At 33.0% G+C, this 21909-nt stretch overlaps 2 protein-coding genes across 12 annotated transcripts; both read right to left on the bottom strand.

Annotated features, from left to right (window-relative positions):
• Positions 1 to 613: 613 nt before the first annotated feature.
• Positions 614 to 14750, bottom strand: LOC107430078 (oligopeptide transporter 7-like). 10 transcript variants are annotated; one of them, XM_060818017.1, is made up of 8 exons: positions 6765 to 6817; positions 6559 to 6624; positions 5700 to 5808; positions 4582 to 4704; positions 3896 to 4465; positions 2513 to 2768; positions 2218 to 2400; positions 1362 to 2045 (listed from the first exon to the last, which is right to left on the bottom strand). In XM_060818017.1, coding segments are annotated over exons 4-8 (1617 nt in total). In that variant the 5' UTR covers positions 4584 to 4704; positions 5700 to 5808; positions 6559 to 6624; positions 6765 to 6817; the 3' UTR covers positions 1362 to 1439. The 10 variants fall into 10 exon arrangements, with proteins under 10 accessions (XP_060673999.1, XP_060674000.1, XP_060674001.1 ...); XM_060818018.1 differs by having other exon boundaries at positions 6559 to 6656; positions 6765 to 6793; XM_060818016.1 differs by lacking the exons at positions 1362 to 2045; positions 4582 to 4704; positions 5700 to 5808 and adding exons at positions 614 to 1102; positions 7416 to 7572 and having other exon boundaries at positions 6559 to 6656; positions 6765 to 7276.
• Positions 14751 to 16110: 1360 nt separating this feature from the next.
• On the bottom strand, positions 16111 to 20825 carry LOC107430056 (oligopeptide transporter 7). 2 transcript variants are annotated; one of them, XM_016040837.4, is made up of 7 exons: positions 20590 to 20825; positions 19891 to 20438; positions 19665 to 19762; positions 17764 to 18333; positions 17383 to 17638; positions 17096 to 17278; positions 16111 to 16781 (listed from the first exon to the last, which is right to left on the bottom strand). In XM_016040837.4, exons 1-7 carry the CDS (start codon positions 20624 to 20626, stop codon positions 16176 to 16178), a joined length of 2298 nt encoding a protein of 765 aa, XP_015896323.3. In that variant the 5' UTR covers positions 20627 to 20825; the 3' UTR covers positions 16111 to 16175. The 2 variants fall into 2 exon arrangements, with proteins under 2 accessions (XP_015896323.3, XP_024935015.3); XM_025079247.3 differs by lacking the exon at positions 20590 to 20825 and having other exon boundaries at positions 19665 to 19740; positions 19891 to 20030.
• Between the last annotated feature and the right edge of the window lie 1084 nt (positions 20826 to 21909).

The following is a 21909-nucleotide window of genomic DNA, read 5'->3' as shown; positions in this document are numbered from 1 at the left end:
TAGGCACAAGAATGACCATAAACCACCAGTCAGGCACTTGTTTGTACCCTCTCATTAGTTTTGTGTGTATGTCTATTGTTTTCTCCTGAAAAGTTGATCTGCTTTGCTCCCATACTTCTCTGTATTTAATTTGCAACCAAAAAAAAAATAAAAAAATCTTCATGGTCATCCTTATATGATAATATGTATATTTATTCAAGAATTCTCAAGAATTCTCTAATAAGGAATCTCTTAATACATTAATGAGACATATTTAAGTACTAAGCTCCTATTACAAATAACAATTATTAATACAACTAGAAGATAAACACTTGTTATATAAATATGTTAAATTTAATTAAATTACGATCTTTCATAAAAAAAAACTAACTACAGATGTAAATATATATATAAACATTTGTCACATAAACATACCATATTTAGTTGAATCAGAATCCCTCGTAAAAAAACCGATTACATGTGAATGCATATAACTAGTTTTTTTTTTTTTTTTGTCAAAGCTTGGTAGTTGATAATAAAGTTATAAGATGGTACCTTCCATGGAAGAGAGCAACGTGTACAACTAGGGCAGCAAGAGAAGCAAATCCAGCACCATTAGTAATTGCATAGAATACGCCGAGATAAAGTGGCCATTCTTTCTCGTAGGCAACCATGTCAATGTGGAAATTGGAATCAATGATGACTGGAATGTTATACTTCTGGCCGTTTGATTTGAATAGATTGCGGGAAAATATTGGAAAGGTTTTGGCTTTGTAGATGTTCAACCAAAAAAATATGGGTGTTGTAACAAACATGAAAAAGAAATATCCCGGCAACATTGGCAGTGGCAGACCATGGACTCACAAGTGGGCTTCCGAGGTAGGAGGAGATTGTGGACCAGTCGAGCCCAATAGTACCAATTCCAAGTCCATATAGACCCGACCCAAGTTGTTGGGCCAGAATTGATTTGGGGAATATCCAGCATATCCAAGGGAGGGAGGTTAGCATTTGGAAGAGATAGCCAGGGAATGCATAGTAAGCAAAGCTGCAGATGAAGGCAATCAGAAAGAACTGAGTGCGTGTCAACTCTCCTCTTTGCCTTTTTTCCTTCTCGTGAAGAGCCCTGTTAATTGCAAATTAATTATTTCTCTCATTCAAAACTTCTTCTGAAATAAAATACTGAAAAATTTCTTAGTTTTTATTTATTTATTTATTTTATTTTATGGAACTTTCATCTTAATATGGATTTGGTCAGTTTAGGAGCGAAAACTTTGTTTCTCTTGAAATCAAAATGAAATTTGGTGGAGTTTGAGATGTTTTGTATTGGCGTTTGTGCATTTGAATGCATCTCAAGCTTTGTTACGTACATGTGATGCCTAGTGTTATAGCAAGTATCGTCGCCTTTATAGTAGTCAGTTTTTGAGTTCCATAAGAGCTGGTTAGTAGCATTATTTACATCTTCAGTGGTGAACAGGGCAACCTTCAACCACAACCCCTTTGGCAGTGGGACAAGAAGCCAAGGGACACCCGTCAAGCTCATTTCCCCACCAATGGAGACCAACACCTTCCAAGCCCAAACCAAAATACAATAGCACCGCCATGAAGGCAAGGCCAGCATCAAGAGCACCAGAAAGTACATAATTATGTCGCCGCCACCAATCCGGCTTATACCTATACACCACAAACCCTGACAGGAATCCCACAATGATCCAAGTGGACATGTTAACCGCGGTGGCCGGAGGCATTGCTGCCATGGTTGCGATCAGCACCGGCATGTTGACAAGTCTAATCCAATCTTGTTTTGGGAATACCTTGGATGCTAACCATACAGGGACGGGAGCTATAGCGCCTATTAAGAAGAACCAATTGATGGCAGAATAAGTCCCCAAGTCCCCGAAGATCCTTTGAGGACCGATTAAACCCCATATGACTGATCCATTATAAAACACAGTGTCAGTGGGACATGTCCATATGGATGATGGATCCTCACATAAGTCAGGAATGGTTTCCATCAGCCACCATGCAGTTCCCAAGTAGACAATGGTAGCTATGAGAGTTCCAAACATCTAATTAATCACAAAAAAATTAGTTAATTAATTATAAGCTCATCAAATTAAGCTTAATTTGCTGAACGATATCTCTATGATATATGTATATATATATATATATATATGTATATGTATGTACGTATGTATATAATGTAGAGGAATATTCTTGTGCGAATTGAGATCAATATACCTGTGCCATGAACATGGTTCTGGGAGGGATTTTCATATAATGACCGAGCTTGAAGTCGTGCAAGAAAGTGATGGCTTGTACAGTGCTAATAGATCCATAAACCCTGAACAACATATTGGCAACAGGATATCCTGGGTATATATACCCTATGATGTACTGGGTTATGGTGGTTAAGGGTGGTGCCTGTACATCAATGCAATACAAAATGATAAAACAGAAACAAAGTCTATTTAACATATAAAATAACATGATTTTGTACAATATTGAATGCAAAAATGAGAAGAAACTGTTTTACTTGATTTGTAATGGCAGTAATGATTCCCATTGGAAGGGTGAAGAAAAAGCCAATAGCACAGGCTAATAGAAGACCCCACCAAGGCAACTGAAGCTGATCATTGAATTTCTGACAAGCAAATAAGGAAGCTGCAATGCTGGGCAAAAGAATGACCAAAAACCACCACTCAGGCACTTGTTTGTACCTTCTCATTAGTTTTGTGTGTATGTCTATTGTTTTCTCCTGAAAACTTGATCTGCTTTGCTCCCTTAATTCTCTGTATTTATTTTGTACAAAAAAGAAAAAAAAAAATCTTCACCATCATCCTTATGTAATAATAGGGGAGGGTTCCCATACAAGAATTTTTAATAAATGATCCCCACCTTTTAATTTATCTAATCTAATGGTATTGATTTGTTCTTCTTAAAACCCTTCAAAATTCTATGCTCGTAACCTAACATTTGTTTTTTTAAGTGAAGCAAATGATATTTATTTGCCATGCACTAATCACATTTCTCTCTCCTCATTTATTTATTTATTTATTTTCTATTCAAAGAAAACATAATCTACTTGGTCAATGGGTGAGTGTTTGTTTTCTTTTTTAAATGCTAAATGGACTGTATTAATCTCTATAATTTAATTTTGCAAGTAAATTGTCATAAATTTACATTTTAAAATATTATACGTATAGACAGAGAGAACCAAACCCAAAACAAAAAATAAAATAAAATGCAGATAAATGATCAATATATGGAGCTAGTACTCTTAATTCAAGGTGATATTTCCTAACAATATCTAATTGAAAAAAATTGAAATTGTTTAAGATTTGAGGAAGTTTACCAAGAAAGATTTTTTTTAAGAAAGAGGGGTTAAACGAGCCAGAAAGCATTCATAGATTTGTTTTGCATATGGAAAAAAAAAAAAAAAAAAACGAGGAGAGAGAAATGTGTTTTAAAGAATTAATTTGTGCATAGTGAATAAGTGTCATTTATGTTTACTTAGAATAAAAAATGTTTGGATATAAGTATAAGAATTTTCAGGGCTTTATGGAGAATAAATCTACTCTCTATTAGATCAAATAAATTTAAAAGTGAAGATCTTTTGTTAAAAAGATTTATTAAAAACTTTTTATATAAGAAACGCACCCTATATATATATACATATATATTCAAGAATTATCTAATAACCTATTTTTTACTATATTAATGAAGTATATTTAAGAGGTAAATCCTTATTATAAGTAACAACTGTTGATGTATCCAATAGATAAACATTTGTCATATAAACATACTATATATAAAAGAATCAAGATTTCAAAAAAAAAAAAAAAAACTAGGTGAATACACACAGATAGTTTTTTTATGTCAAAGCTTGGTGGTTGATAATAAAGTGATAAGATAGTACCTTCCATGGAAGAGAGCAACATGTACAATTAGGGCAGCAAGAGAAGCAAATCCAGCACCATTAGTAATTACATAGGATACACTGAGATAAAGTGGCCCTTCTTTCTCGTAGGCAACCATGTCAATGTGGAAATTGGAATCAATGATGGCTGGAATATTATACGTTTGGCCGTTTGACTTGAATAGATTGCGGGAAAATATTGGAAAGGTTTTGGCTTTGTAGATGTTCAACCAATAAAATATGGGTGTCAGAATAAACATGAAAATGAAATATCCAGCGGCAATGTTGGCGGTGGCAAACCATGGACTAACAAGTGGGCTTCCAATGTATGAAGAGACGGTGGACCAGTCGAGACCAATAGCACCAATTCCAAGCCCATATAAACCCGACCCAAGTTGTTGGGCCAGTATGGATTTGGGGAATATCCAGCATATCCAAGAGAAGGAGGTTAGCACTTGGAAGAGATAACCAGGGAATACATAGTAAGCAAAGCTGCAGATGAAGGCAATCAGAAAGAACTGAGTGCGTGTCAACCCTCCTCTGCGCCTTTTTTCCTTCTCATGAAGAGCCCTGTTGATTGCAAATTAAATTACTTCTCTCATTTAAATTTCTTCTGAAATTAAATACTGAAAAATTTCATAGTTTTTTTTTTTTATTTTTTGTTTATTTTATTTTATGGAACTTACATCTTAATATGGATTTGGTCAGTGTAGGAGCCAAAACTTAGTTCCTCTTGAAAACAAAATGAAATTTGGTGAAGTTGTGAGATGTTTGTATTGGCTTTTGTGCATTTGAATGCATTTTAAGCTCTGTTATAGGTGAAGCCTACCGTTAGAAAAGTGTCGTCACCTTTATGAGGATCAATATTAATATTAAACATAAAGTGGATGAATTATACTTTATAGTCATTTATAATATAAAAATAAAATATGTAGGATCATTAGATTTCCCATGCTTTACCAATAAGGATAATGCAAACAAAAATATTACAGTTTCTAAAAAATAAAAACAAAAACAAAAACATTAAAACTGGTCAATATAATAATATGCAAGTTTTAAAAAGAAGATGAAAGACAGTTGAGATGCTGCATGAATAATAAAATCAACTAATTTATTGGCCTTTTTGTCAGCCATTTGCTTCTTATTTAATTTAATTTAATTTTTTGTTTTCATTATTTGATTTTATGTCTAACCAATAAAGACAGCAACATTTGATCCATTTGATTGCGTTTTGGTAGCAACAGCATCTATAAAATCATAATTCATATGTGGGATATGTATTTATTTATTTATTTATTTATTTCTGTTTTTGGCTTTAAATGTGGAAAATATCTACTCAATTTTTATAAGAAGGTCTGAAAGTGCTAGATGTCACGGCTCGTGCTTTCAGGGATTGGGATTTTCTTTCCCTTTACTCTGTCCACAACCAATAAAAATTGGACACTTATTACTTTAAAAAAATAAAAATAAAAAGGGGGAAATGGACACCTCTTAGAAAATTCCAGTTATTCTATCTGCTACCTATCTCTCTCATTTTCCAGACAGCGCCACTTTGTCCATGCCATCCACTACAAGCAACAAGCTTTGATTCTTCTAAACAAAGATTTTTTTTTCATTTGACTTTTTTTCCTATGCCCCTATTTTCTCCCTAGAACTGATTAATTGCTACTTCTTTTTCCTTCTTTTCGCTAAGTCAGAGATATTTTATTTGAAGGATTTTTTTTTTTTCTAATATTAAAGACTTAAAATGCCTCCAACATTACAAATATACAAAACAGTATTTTAGCGAGAAATTGATGTCTACCTCTTCCTCCACCATGTTATCGAAGGTATTCAAAAAAGATGGAATTAACCAGCTCTTATGGAACTCAAAAACTGATTAAATGCATGACCCAACGAGGATGTTCAAGATACTACATCATAGATGAAAGATGGTAGGTTAGAAATCTAAAGCAGTGGTAATTATATTTTTTCAGTCACGTTTAAAAAAAAAAAATATCTTAGCAGATTAAAAAAAAAAAATGGAAGAAGTTTTAATGACTGTCTAAGAGAACAATGTATAAAATTTACTCAAAAAATAAATAAAAAAAATTAAAAAGAGAGAGAACAATAGAAGAAAAAAAAGCATTGGATCCGTACAAAAATTGAGAAGAGTCAAGAACCTTGCTGTATATATGACTTGGACAATAAAATATCTACCTTACTTCTTGGGGTAGAACTCTTGTCTCTCACAAATCTATGGAATCCATATAGGATCCGCATACGTGGATTTCATCCATTTGCGAGAGAAAAAGAGTTGAACTAGTATCCGAAATTTGCTGTTCGAGTGCTGGAATTTTAAATTACGTTTTTATTTTTTATTGGGACAGATTCTGGTCTGTATTTCAGGACTCATTTTTAAATGCAACCTCAAAAGTACTCTTCTTCTTCCACTAAATCTTATCTTTTTTAGCAGTAACATTTATCAGGTTTAAATTTGTGAAGCCGAAAACATTTATACCAACCAGCCAAATACTGTTTGTCAGGTTTTCAACGGTCCAAACCTAATTCTTAGAAACTCACTTCACTCACTCTGAATCACTTGCTAAAAAGTTGAAATTATAAATATATATATATATATATAAAATATAAATCGTGTGTATATATATATAACATAAATATACCTGAACAATGAAACCTGAACCAAATTAGATGGCCACCACATTGCCGCTGGTTCCACCAAGAACCTCCTGAAAAAACCAGCCCATCCAAAACCCATCACCTAAAAATTTAACCATTTAATCAATCCAAACCCATCAACCAAAACAAATAAAAAAAATATTATACATATATTTTTAAGTTGAAACAATTTAAAAGAAGCAAACCTAACCTGGGTTGTTACGATAACAACCAAGGACACGAAAAAACCGATGTTGTTCTTGTAGAAAACCTTAACCACGGTCACAAGATGAATAGCGTAGACCATGCCAGCTCCGGAGTTTGCAAAGATGGTGATCAGAACGTGTTCTTTTACATTGAAAGGACCGGGATTCATGGTAAATTCCAATCTTGTCCCTTGGAAAAACACTCGGTCTGTGAGTTTGGAAGCCATGAGCTGGCCGAGTGGAACCACTGCTATCTGGGCCGAGATGGCCGTGATTAAGAGTGGCTCAGTTCGGTACCAGAAGAACTGATTGAGGAAGGAGAGGAGGGTGCACGATAAGATTCCGAGGACCCACATTCGAAAGGTTAAGACTGGGAGGGAGGGATCGTCTGTGGTGGGTACAGTAAGAGCCACTTGTTCCACCGGCGACTGAGATACTGATTCAGATTTTGATGGTGGTGATGAAGTTGATGACCGATAGGTACAATAGTCTTCATCTTTCTTACAATCCTTAGATACTGAACCCAGAAAAACAAAAAATAAAACACATATACCAAAATGGAGATTCATGTAAACATACATACATACATATATATATATATATATATATAAAGAAAGAAAATCCAACTAATTATTATAGGGAAGAAGAAGCTTTACAGAGAGGGATTCTGATTTGATGGTTAGGCTCTTCTTCCATGGTAGCTCTTTCTCTCTCCTCTACCTTTTTTATTTTTATTTTTATGTTTTGGTGAAAACTGTCTCCTCTACTACTACTTTTTCTGTGTGGGATTTTTTGTTTGTGTGGTGTATATATGGAGATCACTAGTCGCTTTCAATATGATTATACCGTCGCACTATTACTCGAGGCGAATTATTCAAAATTTTACATAGATGATGGTATTTCTTTGTATTTGTCGTATAAAGGGGGTGGGGTAGGGGTGGCCCGGGTGGGGAAACTATATTTTTGGAAATTATTGAAGAATCCTTCTTTATTTTATTTTTGTTGCAGTACTACCCCTTTTTATTTTGAATTTGTACAATCAACTGAAATGTAATTGACTAGCTAGGATAATAATATCAGATTCGCATTATCACTTTTTGGTTTTTTTATTTTTATTTTTTTTTTGGTTGTTTTGATTTTAACAAATGAAATCCAATTGAAGAATGGATATGACAAAACCCATTCCATTTGTCGCTTTTGGTTAAAAAATAATGATAACACAAAACTAGATGACCCAAAGGAAAAAATAATTATTGACCAAATTAATTTAATTTGGATTAGAACTATTAGTAAACATAAATAAATAAATAAATAAAATAAAAGAAACTAAAAACAAAAAAACAAACTATAACATGAGGACTACTCTTACAAGTATAAAATTTTTGTCATCGATGTTTTTCCATTTGTAAGACATACATTTTTTTTGTTGAGTTTCCACAAAAATTGGTTAATATCAATTTGATTCATCACCAATTTTTGGACAATTCCCGCAAGCAACTGAAAAAGGAGGAGAAGGGATCCAATACAGAGATCTTCAGTGATGAACAGGGCAACGTTCAACTGCAACCCCTTTGGCAGTGGGACAGGAAGCCAAGGGACACCCATCAAGCTCATTTCCCCACCATTTGAGACCAACACCTTCTAAGCCCAAACCAAAATACAATAGCACCGCCATGAAGGCAAGGCCAGCATCAAGAGCACCAGAAAGTACATAATTATGCCGCCGCCACAACTCCGGCTTATACCTATAAACCACAAATCCTGACAGGAATCCCACAATGATCCAAGTGGACACGTTAACCGCAGTGGCCGGAGGCATTGGTGTTGTGGCTGCGAGCAGCAGCGGCATGTTGACAAGTCTAATCCAATCTTGTCTTGGAAATGCCTTGCAGGCTACCCATACAAGAACTGTAGCTATAGCACCTCCTAAGAAGAACCAATTGATGGCAGAATAAGTCCCCAAGTCCCCAAAGATCCTTCGAGGACCTATCAAACCCCATATGACTGATCCATTATAAAACACACTGTCAGTGGGACATGTCCATATGGATGATGGATCCTCACATAAGTCAGGAATGGTTTCCATCAGCCACCATGCAGTTCCCAAGTAGACAATGGTAGCTATGAATGTTCCTACAATCTATTTCAATAATAAACAAATTAATTAATTAATTAATTATAAACTCATCAAATTCAGCTTAATTTGCCGAACAATATGTCTATGATATATGTATATATATAAATGTAGAGGAATATTCTAATGGGAATTGAGATCAATATACCTGTGCCATGAACATGGTTCTGGGAGGGATTTTCATATAGTGACCAAGCTTTAAGTCTTGCAGGAAAGTGATGGCCTGTAATGTGCTAATAGATCCATAAACCTTGAACATCATATTGGCGACAGGATATCCTGGGTATATATACCCTATAATGTACTGGGTTACGAAGGTTAAGCCTGGTGACTGTCCATTAATGCAACACAAAATGATGAAACAGAATCAAGGTCTAGTTTAGCGAAAGTGAATATACATATAATAACATGATTTTGTAAAATATTGAACGAGAAAATGACAAGAAACTCCTTTACTTGATTTGTAATGGCAGTGATGATTCCCATTGGAAGTGTGAAGAAAAAGCCAACGGCACAGGCTAATAGAAGACCCCACCAAGGCAACTGAAGCTGATCATTGAATTTCTGACAAGCAAATATGGTTGCTGCAATGCTAGACACAAGAATGACCAAAAACCACCACTCAGGCACTTGTTTGTACCTTCTCATTAGTTTTGTGTGTATGTCCATTGTTTTCTCCTGAAAACTTGATCTGCTTTGCTCCCGTATTTCTCTGTTTTTAATTTGCACCAAAAACATCTTCTGGGTCATCCCTATATGATAATATACATATAGCTAATCTCTACTATATTAATGAGGCATATTTAAGTGGTAAGTCTCTATTATAAATAAGAATTGTTAATGTATCCAACAAATAAACATTTACCACATAAAGATATCCGATTTAACTGAACGAGGATCTCTCATAAAAAATTTATATAAATAAATAAATATATATATATATATATATATTTTTTTTGGTGTCAAATCTTGGTAGTTGATAATAAAGTTATAAGATAGTACCTTCCATGGAAGAGAGCAACATGTACAATTAGGGCAGCAAGAGAAGCAAATCCAACACCATTAGTAATTACATAGAATACGCTGAGATAAAGTGGCCCTTCTTTCTCGTAGGCAACCATGTCAATGTGGAAATTGGAATCAACGATGGCCTGAATGTTATACTTCTGGCCGTTTGATTTGAACAGATCGCGGGAAAATATCGGGAAACTTTTGGCTTTGTAGATGTTCAACCAATAAAATATGGGTGTTACAACAAACATGAAAATGAAATATCCAGCGGCAACGTTGGCAGTCGCAAACCATGGACTCACAAGTGGGCTTCCATAGTAGGAAGAGATGGTGGACCAGTCGAGCCCAATACTACCAATTCCAAGCCCATGTAAACCCGACCCGAGTTGTTGGGCCAGTATGGATTTGGGGAAAATCCAGCATATCCAAGAGAGGGAGGTTAGCATTTGGAAGAGATAGCCAGGGAATACATAATAGGCAAAGCTGCAGATGAAAGCAATCAGAAAGAACTGGGTGCGTGTCAATCCCCCTTTGGGCCTTTTTTCCTTCTCATGAAGAGCCCTGTTAATGGAAAATTAAATTATTTCTCTCATGTAAATTTCTTCTGAAATTAAATACTGAAAAATTATATATATATATATATATATATTTTTGTTTATTTTATTTTATGGAACTTACATCATAGTATGGGTTTGGTGAGTGGAGGAGCCAAAACTTCGTTCCTTTTGAAAACAAAATGAAATTTGGCGAAGTTTGAGATGTTTTGTATTGGCTTTTGTGCATTTTGAATGCATCTTAAGCTTTGTTACAGTTGAAGCCTACGGTTACAGCAAGTGTGGTCACCTTTACAATGGTCAATAATAACTTTGAACATAAACCTTATGATTTTATAATCATGTGCAATATTAAAATAAAATATGTAGCGTTATAAAATAATTATTAAATATCTAATTATTAGTGGCTTATTGTACTACATCATTTATCTTTACTGTTATTTATATTAAGTAAAAGAGTTTTTTATCGAGCTTCACCATTAAGAACAATGCGAACAAAAACATTGGGTTTCGAGAAAAACATTAACATTAACATTAACTTTTCGTTTTTTTTCTTTGACAATACACAAATATTAACATTGGTTAATATAATAATATGCAAGTAGCAAAGTGGGTCATAATATTTTTACGGCATTTAAAAAGAAAATATAAGATAGACGAGATGCTGTATGAATAATAAAATCAATTAATTTTATTCCCCAAAAAAAAAAAAATCAAATCAAATAATATGCCCCTTGAGGGAAGTTGCGTTGGCAAATGCCATTCCCACATACTGCCTTACTGCCTTGGCCCAGCTGTTGGCATGCTCACCAATAAAAAAATAATAATAATAAAATAAAATCAATTAATTTATTGGCATTTTTGACAGCACGTTCGATCTCATTGTTCACGTTTTGGCAGGCAACAGTTTCTACGTACCAAATTATAATTCATATGTGGTTCTATAATCTCGAACACATATTCTCTTAAATCTATAATCTCTTATTTATAGATTTAAAATTTAAATGGCTTGTTAACTAAGCCAGGCTTTGAATGTTAAATATCCACTCAAGTTTTATAAAGAACGTGCTCTATGTCACACACATGATTGGGTGGATTTAAAATAAAATCAATCTCATGCCCTATTTCAGTATATATATATATATATATATATATTTTAAAAGCTGTATTTCAGCACTCATTTTTAAATACAACCACAAAGTATACCTACCAGTCAAAACAAAAGTGTGTTTACTTATGTTTTCTAAGTGTTTTTCTTTTTTTTTTGAGGATTTGGTTATTTATTATTGTTGATGATAATTATTATTTTATAAATAAATTTTTAATTAGAATATTTTTTTTTCTTTTAAAATTTTTAAAATAATTTTTTTAATAATAATTATCAATGATAACAAATAATATTTTTTATATTTTAATGGTCCAAAATTAATTTTTAAAACTCCTTCACTCACTAAGAGAGTGTGTTTGTCGGTGTTTCTATGTTAATGGTCCAAAACTTATTTTTTATCTCTACCTTAGCAGATAAAATAAAGAAAATAAACAATGGAAGAAGTTCAATGAAAAGAACATCGCATTATGTATTCAAGCTATGTAATTCTAGGAGAAAAGAGGACATCATTTGACAGAGTAAAAAAAAAAAAAAAAAAAAACTTCTAGCAAAAAAAGAAACACACACACGCAAAACAAAATTTTTCACATTTATGAGACAGGGCCCAACAAAAATTGTCATTAATGAGACAGGGCCCAACAAAAATTGTCATTTAAAAAATAAAAAGAAAAGTTTTAGTTGAAACATCAAAATATATTAAAATATTTTCATCCTCCTTTAAAACTTCAATCATTAAGTTCAGCGACCGCCAGTGACCCACTGTGTATGGCTACCCAGGGGCCAGGGAAGTACAGTAGACCTACCGCACTGCTGCCACTTTGTCTTTTTCTTTTTGGTTTTTGATAAAATAAATTTTATATTCTTTTACTTTTAATTAATTAATTCATTTTTTTACTTGAAAGATCTTTTTTTTTGGGTAGTTTTTGCAGCATTTGCTGCGGGGCAGGGAAGGGGCAGAAGCATGGACTTGGCCAAAACGGCTACAACTGCACCCCTACTTGAAAGATCGCTCACCATCTAAAAGGGATATCAACAGTATCAGAAAGTTGGATTTGGATTCTAAAGGACATATACCGAATATATATACCAATTAGAAAACATCAACTATTGATTTTTATATATATATATATATATAGAAGCAACGTTTAATTTTTCTTTTTCAAAGTAAAAACCAACATAATGGGAAAGTCGAAGGTACGGCAGACCCTATTGCATCATGCCATCAATTTATTTTAATGGTTGCCGCAGAAACAAAAAAAAAAGATTACATATATATAAAATTTAAAAAAGCAAAAGAAAAAATATATTTTAAATAATTAAAACATATAAAACTATGTAAAATTTAAATGGAACTGTAAAAATCATCTCTCAAGTAAATATCAGATCTGGACTAAGTGGACTAAGTTATCAAGTGAAGTTGGCTTTGGTACGCTGCTCGTACCCATAACAAAAGGATGGTGAGTTTAAGATCAAAGTATAAAAAGAAAATTGTTGCTAAGAAAAAATAAAAATAAATAAATAAACTGGACAAGAGTAGGTTGTTTGGAAACGAAGTGAGTTAAGGTCACGGGAAGGAGTGCTGGAATTTTAAATAATGTATTAATGTGTTCGTTTTTTATTGGTAGGAGTAGATTGAGTTGAATTATTATTTATTTTAAAATTTTAAATTTATTAAAAATGAATTTTTATTTTATTTATATTTTTCTGTAATATTTCCTTTTTACATGTAGAGCGAATTTTTTTTTGGATTTATATATCTATATATATATATATATATATATTTTTTATTTTTTATTTTTTGAAAATAGAGTTATTTAGTTTGAACTAAAAACTTTTTAAATTTCTAATTCTGAATTCCCACTTGTTTCGAATTTTTCTTTTAACAGACTGAAAGGAGACCTAAGATTCTGGTCCGTTCCTCTTCCCTATATCTTATCTTCTATAGGACCATTTTTGTTTTTTTCAATAAATGGCAGCACCATTTTTTTTTTTTTTAAATTTTTGAAGCTAAAACCATTTATAACAATCAAGTTACCAACCAGTCAAAACACCACGAGTGTGCATTGTCAATGTTTTTTTTTTTTTTTAATGGTCCAAAACTAAATTTTAGTAGCTCCTCCACTCACTCTGAATCACTTGCTAAAAACTTGAAATCGTATATATATAAATACCTGAACAGTGAAACCTGAACCAAATTAGACGGCCACCACATTGCCGCTGGTTCCACCAAGAACCTCCTGAAAATCCCAGCCCACCCAAAACCAATCACCTAAAAAATTAACCATTAATTTAAGTCCAAACCCATCGAAATAAAAATTTAAATTATATATTGTTCTTTCAAACGAAAAGAACCAAAAGAAAAGCAAATAAATTACCGAATTAACTAACCTGGGTTGTTATAATAACAATAAAGGAGACCAAAAGACCAATGTTTTTCTTGTAAAAAACCTTAACCACCGTCACAATATGAATGGCATAGACCATGCCAGCTCCGGAGTTTGCAAAGATGGTGATGAGGACATGCTCTTTTACATTGAAAGGACCAGGATTCATCGTAAATTCCAACCTTGTCCCTTTGAAAAACATTCGGTCTGTAAGTTTGGAAGCCATGAGCTGGCCCAGTGGAACCACCGCTATCTGGGCCGAGATGGCCGTGATTAAGAGTGGCTCAGTTCGGTACCAGAAGAACTGGTTGAGGAAGGAGAGGAGGGTGCACGATAAAATTCCAAGGACCCACATTCGAAAGGTTAAGACTGGGAGGGAGGGATCGTCTGTGGTGGGAACAGTAAGAGCCACTTGTTCCACCGGAGACTGATCTTCCGAGTCGGATTTTGATGGTGGTGATGAAGTTGACTGCTTGGTAAAGTAGTCTTCATCTTTCTTATCCTTAGATACTGAACCCATAAAACCAAAAAGTAAAACACAGAAACCAAAATGGAGATTCATGTAAACATACACACATATATATATATATACATAAAGAAAGAAAATCCAACTAATTAATATAGGGAATAAGAAGCTTACAGAGAGGGATTCTGATTTGGTGGTTAGGTTCTTCTTCCATGGTATCGCTCTATCTCTCTCTCTCTCTCTCTCTCCCCCCTACTTTTTTTCTTTCTTTGTTTTTTTTGGGTAAAAATTCTCTCCACCACTACAACTTTTTGTGCGTGGGATTTTTGTAGTGTATACGGTGGTCGCTTTAAATATGATATGATTATAATTTTGCATATACTTTTTGTGCTTGGGATTTTTGTAGTGTATACGGTGGTCGCTTTCAATATGAATATAATTTTACATATAGATGATAATTCTACTTTGTATTGAAAAAATCAAAAAATAAAAAATAACACTATATTTTTGGAAATTATAGAAGAATCCTTCTCTATTTTATTTTTGTTGCAATATTATCCCTTTCTATTTTAAATTTGTACAATCAACTAAAATGTAATTGACTAGCTAGGACAATTATATTAGGTTCTCATTAAGAATACGTACTAAAGAAAAAAGAAAATTACTTTTTAGTTTTTATTTTTTGGTTGTTTTGATTTTTTAACAATGAAATCAAACCGGAAGATTGGATATGATAAAAAGCCATTCCAATGGTCCCTTTTGCTTAAAAAATACAGGTAACATAAAACTTTATGACCAAAACAAAAAATTTGTTAACCAAATTATTTAATTTTGATTAGAATTATTCTTTCTTTTGTTTTTTTTTTTTAAATATATTTGAACTATTCTTTCTTTGCCACAGATCCTGTGCTTGTTTATTTGTTTTGCACCAATTATTGTCCACCAACGATATTATAACTTATGATTCTTTATAAATTATATTTTTTATATTAAAAAAAAGAGATATTTTGTATGACATAATACTTTAACATTACAAACAAAAAAATAATAATAATAAAAAGAAGAAGAAAAGAAATATAATATCATGATTTACCAAAAATCTGACACGGGGTTTAAACTTTTTCACTCATGGCCAAAACGATAACATCAAATAATATATATATATGTTTCCTCATGAATGAGCTTTATAAGCCGAAAAGGTAAGGAACAGCTTATGAAAAAATCAAAGAGCTGGCCACACAGCCTGTCTCAAGATTTACAATGTCAGCAAAATCAGAAGGAAGAAGCTCAGGCCCAAGGACCCCATATACAGAGCTAAAAGAGCTCCAATTACACAAGATATGGAGCAGAATTAGCAGACTCAGATTATCTACTAGATGCTGAAAGGAACAGTTCATAAAAATTTGCTTGAATTGCATACCAGTGCTGAATAAAATAAAATTCAAACCGAATAATTTCCTATAAATTGCAAGTCATACATTAATTTCCTTGACATCATACCCAAATTCCAGTTAACATAATCTTGATGTCCACCAATTTTTACGGATTGATAAATGTTAAAGTTATCAGAATATTCACCAAATGTATTAATCAAATAATATGATAAAATCTAATTGATTTATTTTTTTAATTTATTTATCAGTTTTTTTTTATTATAAATTATATAAATATATTAATTAATAATATTTTTAATATAAATTATTTTAATAAAAAAATTTGATAAAAAATATTTTGGTAAATATAGACAAATCCATATGTGTCAATTGTAAACAGGGCAACCTTCAATGACAACACCTTTGGCAGTGGGACAAGAAGCCAAAGGACATCCATCAAGGTTATTACCCCACCAATTAAGACTAACATCTTCCAAACCCAATGCAAAATACAATAACACCCCCATGAAAGCAAGTCCAGCATCAAGAGCACCAGATAGTAAATAATTATGTCTCCTCCACCAATCTGGCCTATATCTATAAGCCACAAATCCAGACAGAAATCCAACAATGATCCAAGTCGTGTAGTTTACAGCGGTGGCAGGGGGCATCATTCCAGTGGCTCCTATCAAAACCGGCATGTTGATGAGCCTAATCCACTCTTGCTCTGGGAATGCCTTGGCTGCTAACCATACTAGCACTGGAGCAATTGCTCCTCCTAGGAAGAACCAGTTGATGGCTTCATATGTCCCCAAGTCTCCGAAGATTCTTCGAGGTCCAATTAAACCCCATATTACTGATGCATCATAGAATACTGTATCACCTGGACATGTCCATACTGATGATAAATCTTCACATATGTCTGGGATGGTTTCTATCAGCCACCATGCGGTTCCCAAGTACACAATCGCAGCTATGAAGGTTCCCACAATCTAAGTTTAACCAAAATAAAATAAAAAAAAATTAATTAACCTCAAAGTAAGCTTTTGTTCAATTAATTAATTTGTTGTTTTGCCCCATTTGTAAACTTTTTTAATTAATGTTTTTGAAGTTGATAAAAGAAAAAGAGATCCAAAATACACAAGTTGTGTCATCTTTCAATTTTTATCCCTTTTAATCCAGAAAAAAAAAAAAAAAATTGTAGAGGGCTTTGATGCACAGGTGAAAGTTTCGAAAGGGTTGTTTTGTAATTTTCCCTTATTAGAATGGTTAACCAGAGGAAATACATACTGGAATGAAAACCGACCTGTGCCATGAACATTGTCCTGGGAGGGATTTTCATGTAGTGACCAAGCTTGAAGTCTTGCAAGAAAGTAACGGCTTGGTTCATGCTAATATAACCATACACTTTGAAGCACATGTTGGCAACTGGATATCCTGGGTATATATACCCTATTATATACTCTGTGATTATGTTTAGCCCTGGTGTCTGTGATTCATCAATTATAATGGAATAGGTATAGTCATCAATTATGCAGCATCACAGAAATTAAGCTTGAAACAATACTGAAGGCACAGAGAGAAGGAGCTCACCTGGTTTGTAATGGCGGTGATGATTCCAATGGGAAGAGTGAAGAAAATGGCAATTCCACAAGCCAATAAAACACCCCACCAAGGCAATTGAAGCTGATCATTGTAATACTGGCAAGCAAAGATAGTTGCTGCAATGTTGGCTATAAGAATTACTATAAACCACCATTCCGGTACCTGTTTGTACCTCCTCATTAGTCTTGTGTGTATATCCATTGTTTTCTCTTGAAAACTCAATCTGCTTTGATCCCATATTTCTCTGCATTTTTTCACCAAAATCAACATTAGAGCTACAATTAGCTGGTTAATGCATCTTCTTTAGGTCAACAACATATTTTTTGGGGGGACATATTTTGGTTGCTATATATATATATATATATATACCTTCCATGGAAGAGTGCAACATGTACAATTGTGGCAGTGAGTGCTGCAAAGCCAACACCATAAGTCAGTGCAAAGAAAACGCTGAGGTAAAGTGGTCCTTCTTTCTCATAGGCAGAAATGTCCAGATGGAAATTGGAATCAATGATGGCAGTGATATTGTATTCTTGGCCGTTGGATTTGAAAAGTTCGTCGGAATATATTGGGAAGGTTCTGGCTTTGTAGACGTTGAACCAATAAAACAAGGGTGTTAAAATATACATGACGATAAAAAATCCCGCAGCAACGTTGGCTGTGGCAAACCATGGGCTTGCAAGTGGGCTTCCAAGGTAGGAAGAGATGGTGGACCAGTCAAGCCCTAAAGCACCAATCCCAAGCCCATACAGACCCGACCCTAGTTGTTGGGCCAGGACAGATTTGGGAAAGATCCAGCATATCCAAGAGAGAGAGGTTAGCATTTGACAGAGATAGCCAGGGAAGACATAGTAAGCAAAGCTGCATATGAAGGCAATCAGGAAGAACTGGGTACGTGTCAAACCCCCTTTGGGCCGTTTTTCTTTCTCGTGGAGAGCCCTGTTAATTGCAAATATATAAACATTTTCATTAAAAAAAATATTGATTTTGGATGCGATCCAGTAAAATTTTTCTATATATATATATATAACAGTTTAATATTAAATAATATATTAACATATCAAATAACTATGTTGTTTGAGATTCAACATTTAAATTATGATGCATATTTTATTCATATATATTTTGAACTTGAAAACATAATTATATATCTATGTATGTATATATAAACGAGCATGAATCATCAAATGAAATTGATTATTGCAACCAATTTATTTGGTTATTTATTTCATGTATATATATATATATATATATATATGTAATTTTATTACTTAAATTATACCATTCTAGTTGACATTCCAACAATTATTAAATTTTACTATTACAGTCTAGGCATGTTAATAAATATACAAAGACATTAATTAGTACGCACGTTGAAAGCTTCGTTGGGATTATATTATGAGCTGTTTGCACCAATGAATAATTTATTTATTTATTTTATTTTTTCCAATCCACCATTGACTTATAAGGCTTTATAACTTCGCAAATTTAGTCTTAATTTTTTTTATTCATAATAATTCCTTATAAGTTTCACAAAAGGTTAAATACAGTTAGATATCATTTAGTTTCAAAACGTAGCAATTTGAACCTTAATTTTAAAATACACCAAATTAAGCTCTCTATTTTTTATTTAATAGACGTTGATTCAATTATCATCAAATTCTTCAATAACAACCAACAAAATATTATGTTTAAGATGCTTCACATAACTAAATAAAGTATAAAACATTCAATTCAATTTGTAAAATTCGCACCTCATACTCCATAATTGCATTAATGATTAAAAAAACCATAACTAAGAGACTCGATGTGCACTAAATCAAAAATAAATGACTCAATAGAAAGGGTTTAAAACCAAGATCTAAATTGCAATATTTTAAAACTATAACTTACTAAAATTTTTCGTTTTTTCTCACTAGTAGCTCTAACTAATTTTTTTAAATCAGTCTTTTACATTCAAAAAAAAAAAGCGGAACAGTTGTATTTAAGGTTGCGTTATTATTTATAAAGTTTGGCCCAAAAAAACAAACCCATGAGGCATTAGTCCAAAAAAGAACATGAATCATAGTTTGTATTTTTCCTATGAGCCAATAAATATTAGAACGTGTCATATCGATAACAATATTATTGCAATGACCTAAAGCTATGGAAAACCGTACCTCTCTTTAACTTTCATACACAACCACCAAACCTCAACTCACCTAGCATTTTTAGCATCAATTATTTTCTTATACGCATTATCGTACCAACCAGTCAAACACATTAATTACCTGAACAATGAAACCTGAACCAAATTTGCCGGCCACCACATCGCCGCCGGTTCGACCAAGTACCTTCGGAAAATCCCTGCCCATCCAAAGCCCAAAACCTACATTAAAACAAATCGAGCCCCATCCATCAATAACATGTCCTTAATTCTTTAATTAACGAAAAGTATTTGATAGAAATTAAAAACATAAAAGAAAAAGAAAAAGAAATAAAGCAGCAATTGATTACCTGAGTTGTAATAACAACAAGGAAGGAGACAAAAAAGGTGAGATGTTGCTTATAAAAAACCTTAACCACCGTCACAATATGAATGGCATACACCGTCCCTGCTCCGGAGTTGGCAAAAATGGTGATGAGCACGTGCTCTTTGACGTTGAATGGACCTGGGTTTAAACAGAATTCCCACCTTGTCCCTTTGAAGAAGGCTCTGTTTGTGATCTTGGAAGCCATAAGCTGCCCCAGTGGAACCACGGCTATCTGGGCCGAGATGGATGTGATGGAGAGCGGCTCTTTGCGGTACCAGAAGAACTGGTTCAGGAACGAGAGGAGGACGCACGATAAGATACCTAGAACCCACATTCGGAACGTTAAGACAGGGAGGGTGGGATCGTCTGTGGTTGGTACCGTCAGAGCTACTTGTTCCACCGGCGAGTTCTCTTCCGGGTCAACCTCCTCAACCTCTGGTTTATTAGATTTTGATAATAGCTTGGCTTCCTGTGATGAAGATGAAGATGGTTTGCTGCTGATGTCTCTACCTCTCGCATCATCCTTGGATACTGAATTATTACCCACAACAACACAGAAATTAATCAAAAAATTAAAAAGGACATTTATATATCATGTGTGTTTATATGCATAAAACAGAGAAAAAACAGAACATATTTTGATCAAGTTTCTTCAAAAGTATATAGTAAGAGGCTTCATTACATAGAGGGGATGTGATTTCATGAGTGGATTCTTCCATTGGAGTAATAAGCTCCCACTAAATTAATTTTTGGTGGGGTTTGAATTTAAAAGATAAATATGGCAACAAGATATATTAGTTTTGCATGGAGTATATATATGTATATATACATATACGCCGGGGAATTACTTAGAATTAGAATGTGGGTAGATAGGGAAGGCTTCGTTGTGGAATGATAGGTAAAATTAGATCTTAAAAAATTTGGTTGGATGTAGGGGATATTAATTGTTGACAAAATTATTAGGTGGAGTAGTGTTGCTGCTGAAATTGGGATGGAGGAAAAATTAAAGGTGGTGAGTACGATTGCCATTTACCGTTCAATTTCAATTTTACCTCTGTCTTCCTCTACTGTGTTTTAACTCTAGCCTTTTGGCGACAAGATCTTCAAAGTTAATTTGCTCTTTTTCTTTTTTTTTTTCCGAATTTTTTTTTCTTTTTTTTTAAAGAACCATTCTTGCAAAAATTATCTTTCAGTTTGTAGTGGACAATACATGAAAAATATAGTGTAGATGATATTTTAATTTAATAAATATAAAATTAAAAATCTAATTGAGAATGTAAAAATTTTAAATTCTTAATATATTTCTCGTCATAAATTGAGAGATAATTTTAAAAGATTAAAATGTATATTTATATAATTTTTTATTCTTTTTTTTAGAAGAAAATATTATATTTAACTGTTATGTTAGGTTAGTTATGTTATTTTCAATTATCATGTGCAATATAAATTCTATGACTTATATAATCTTGTTCATGCACAATGTTATACACAATAACTGAAAGTATATGAGTTTTATATAAAATATTTTTACATATTTAACAAATGAGTGATTTGTTACATCATATCATCCATATAATATTTGCATGTAAAAGTTTTTCTTAAGTTTTTCTTGTAGTAGGGTCCAATCACATTCAAACATACATGTCCCTTTACCTTGTTGAATCTATTATTTTACTACTTTAGTACTCCTAGATCGATTCTGTCTTTTTATAATTCAATTGTGACATTTTTTTTTAATCATTTTGCTTTTGTCTGTTTGGTAATTAAAATCTAGAATTAGCATTATTGCTGCTTGTTTAAGGTACAAAGGTTTTCTTTTTGATTGTAAAACTAGTTAAAAGATTATTTCATTCTCAAATACAATAAACAAGATGAAGTACATTTATTTAAAAAATTAGAATATCAGAAATGTTGATTAAAAGATAAACTATGTTAGTTACAAAATAACTAACTTCCGAAAATGATCACCAAAACTAAGCTATATATCACCCAAAAAAAAAAA

Source organism: Ziziphus jujuba, chromosome 6 (assembly GCF_031755915.1).
Source record: "Ziziphus jujuba cultivar Dongzao chromosome 6, ASM3175591v1".
Taxonomy (NCBI): Eukaryota; Viridiplantae; Streptophyta; class Magnoliopsida; order Rosales; family Rhamnaceae; genus Ziziphus; species Ziziphus jujuba.
The sequence above is the reverse complement of the archived record's forward strand: the minus strand, read 5'-3'. Positions and strand labels throughout refer to the sequence as shown.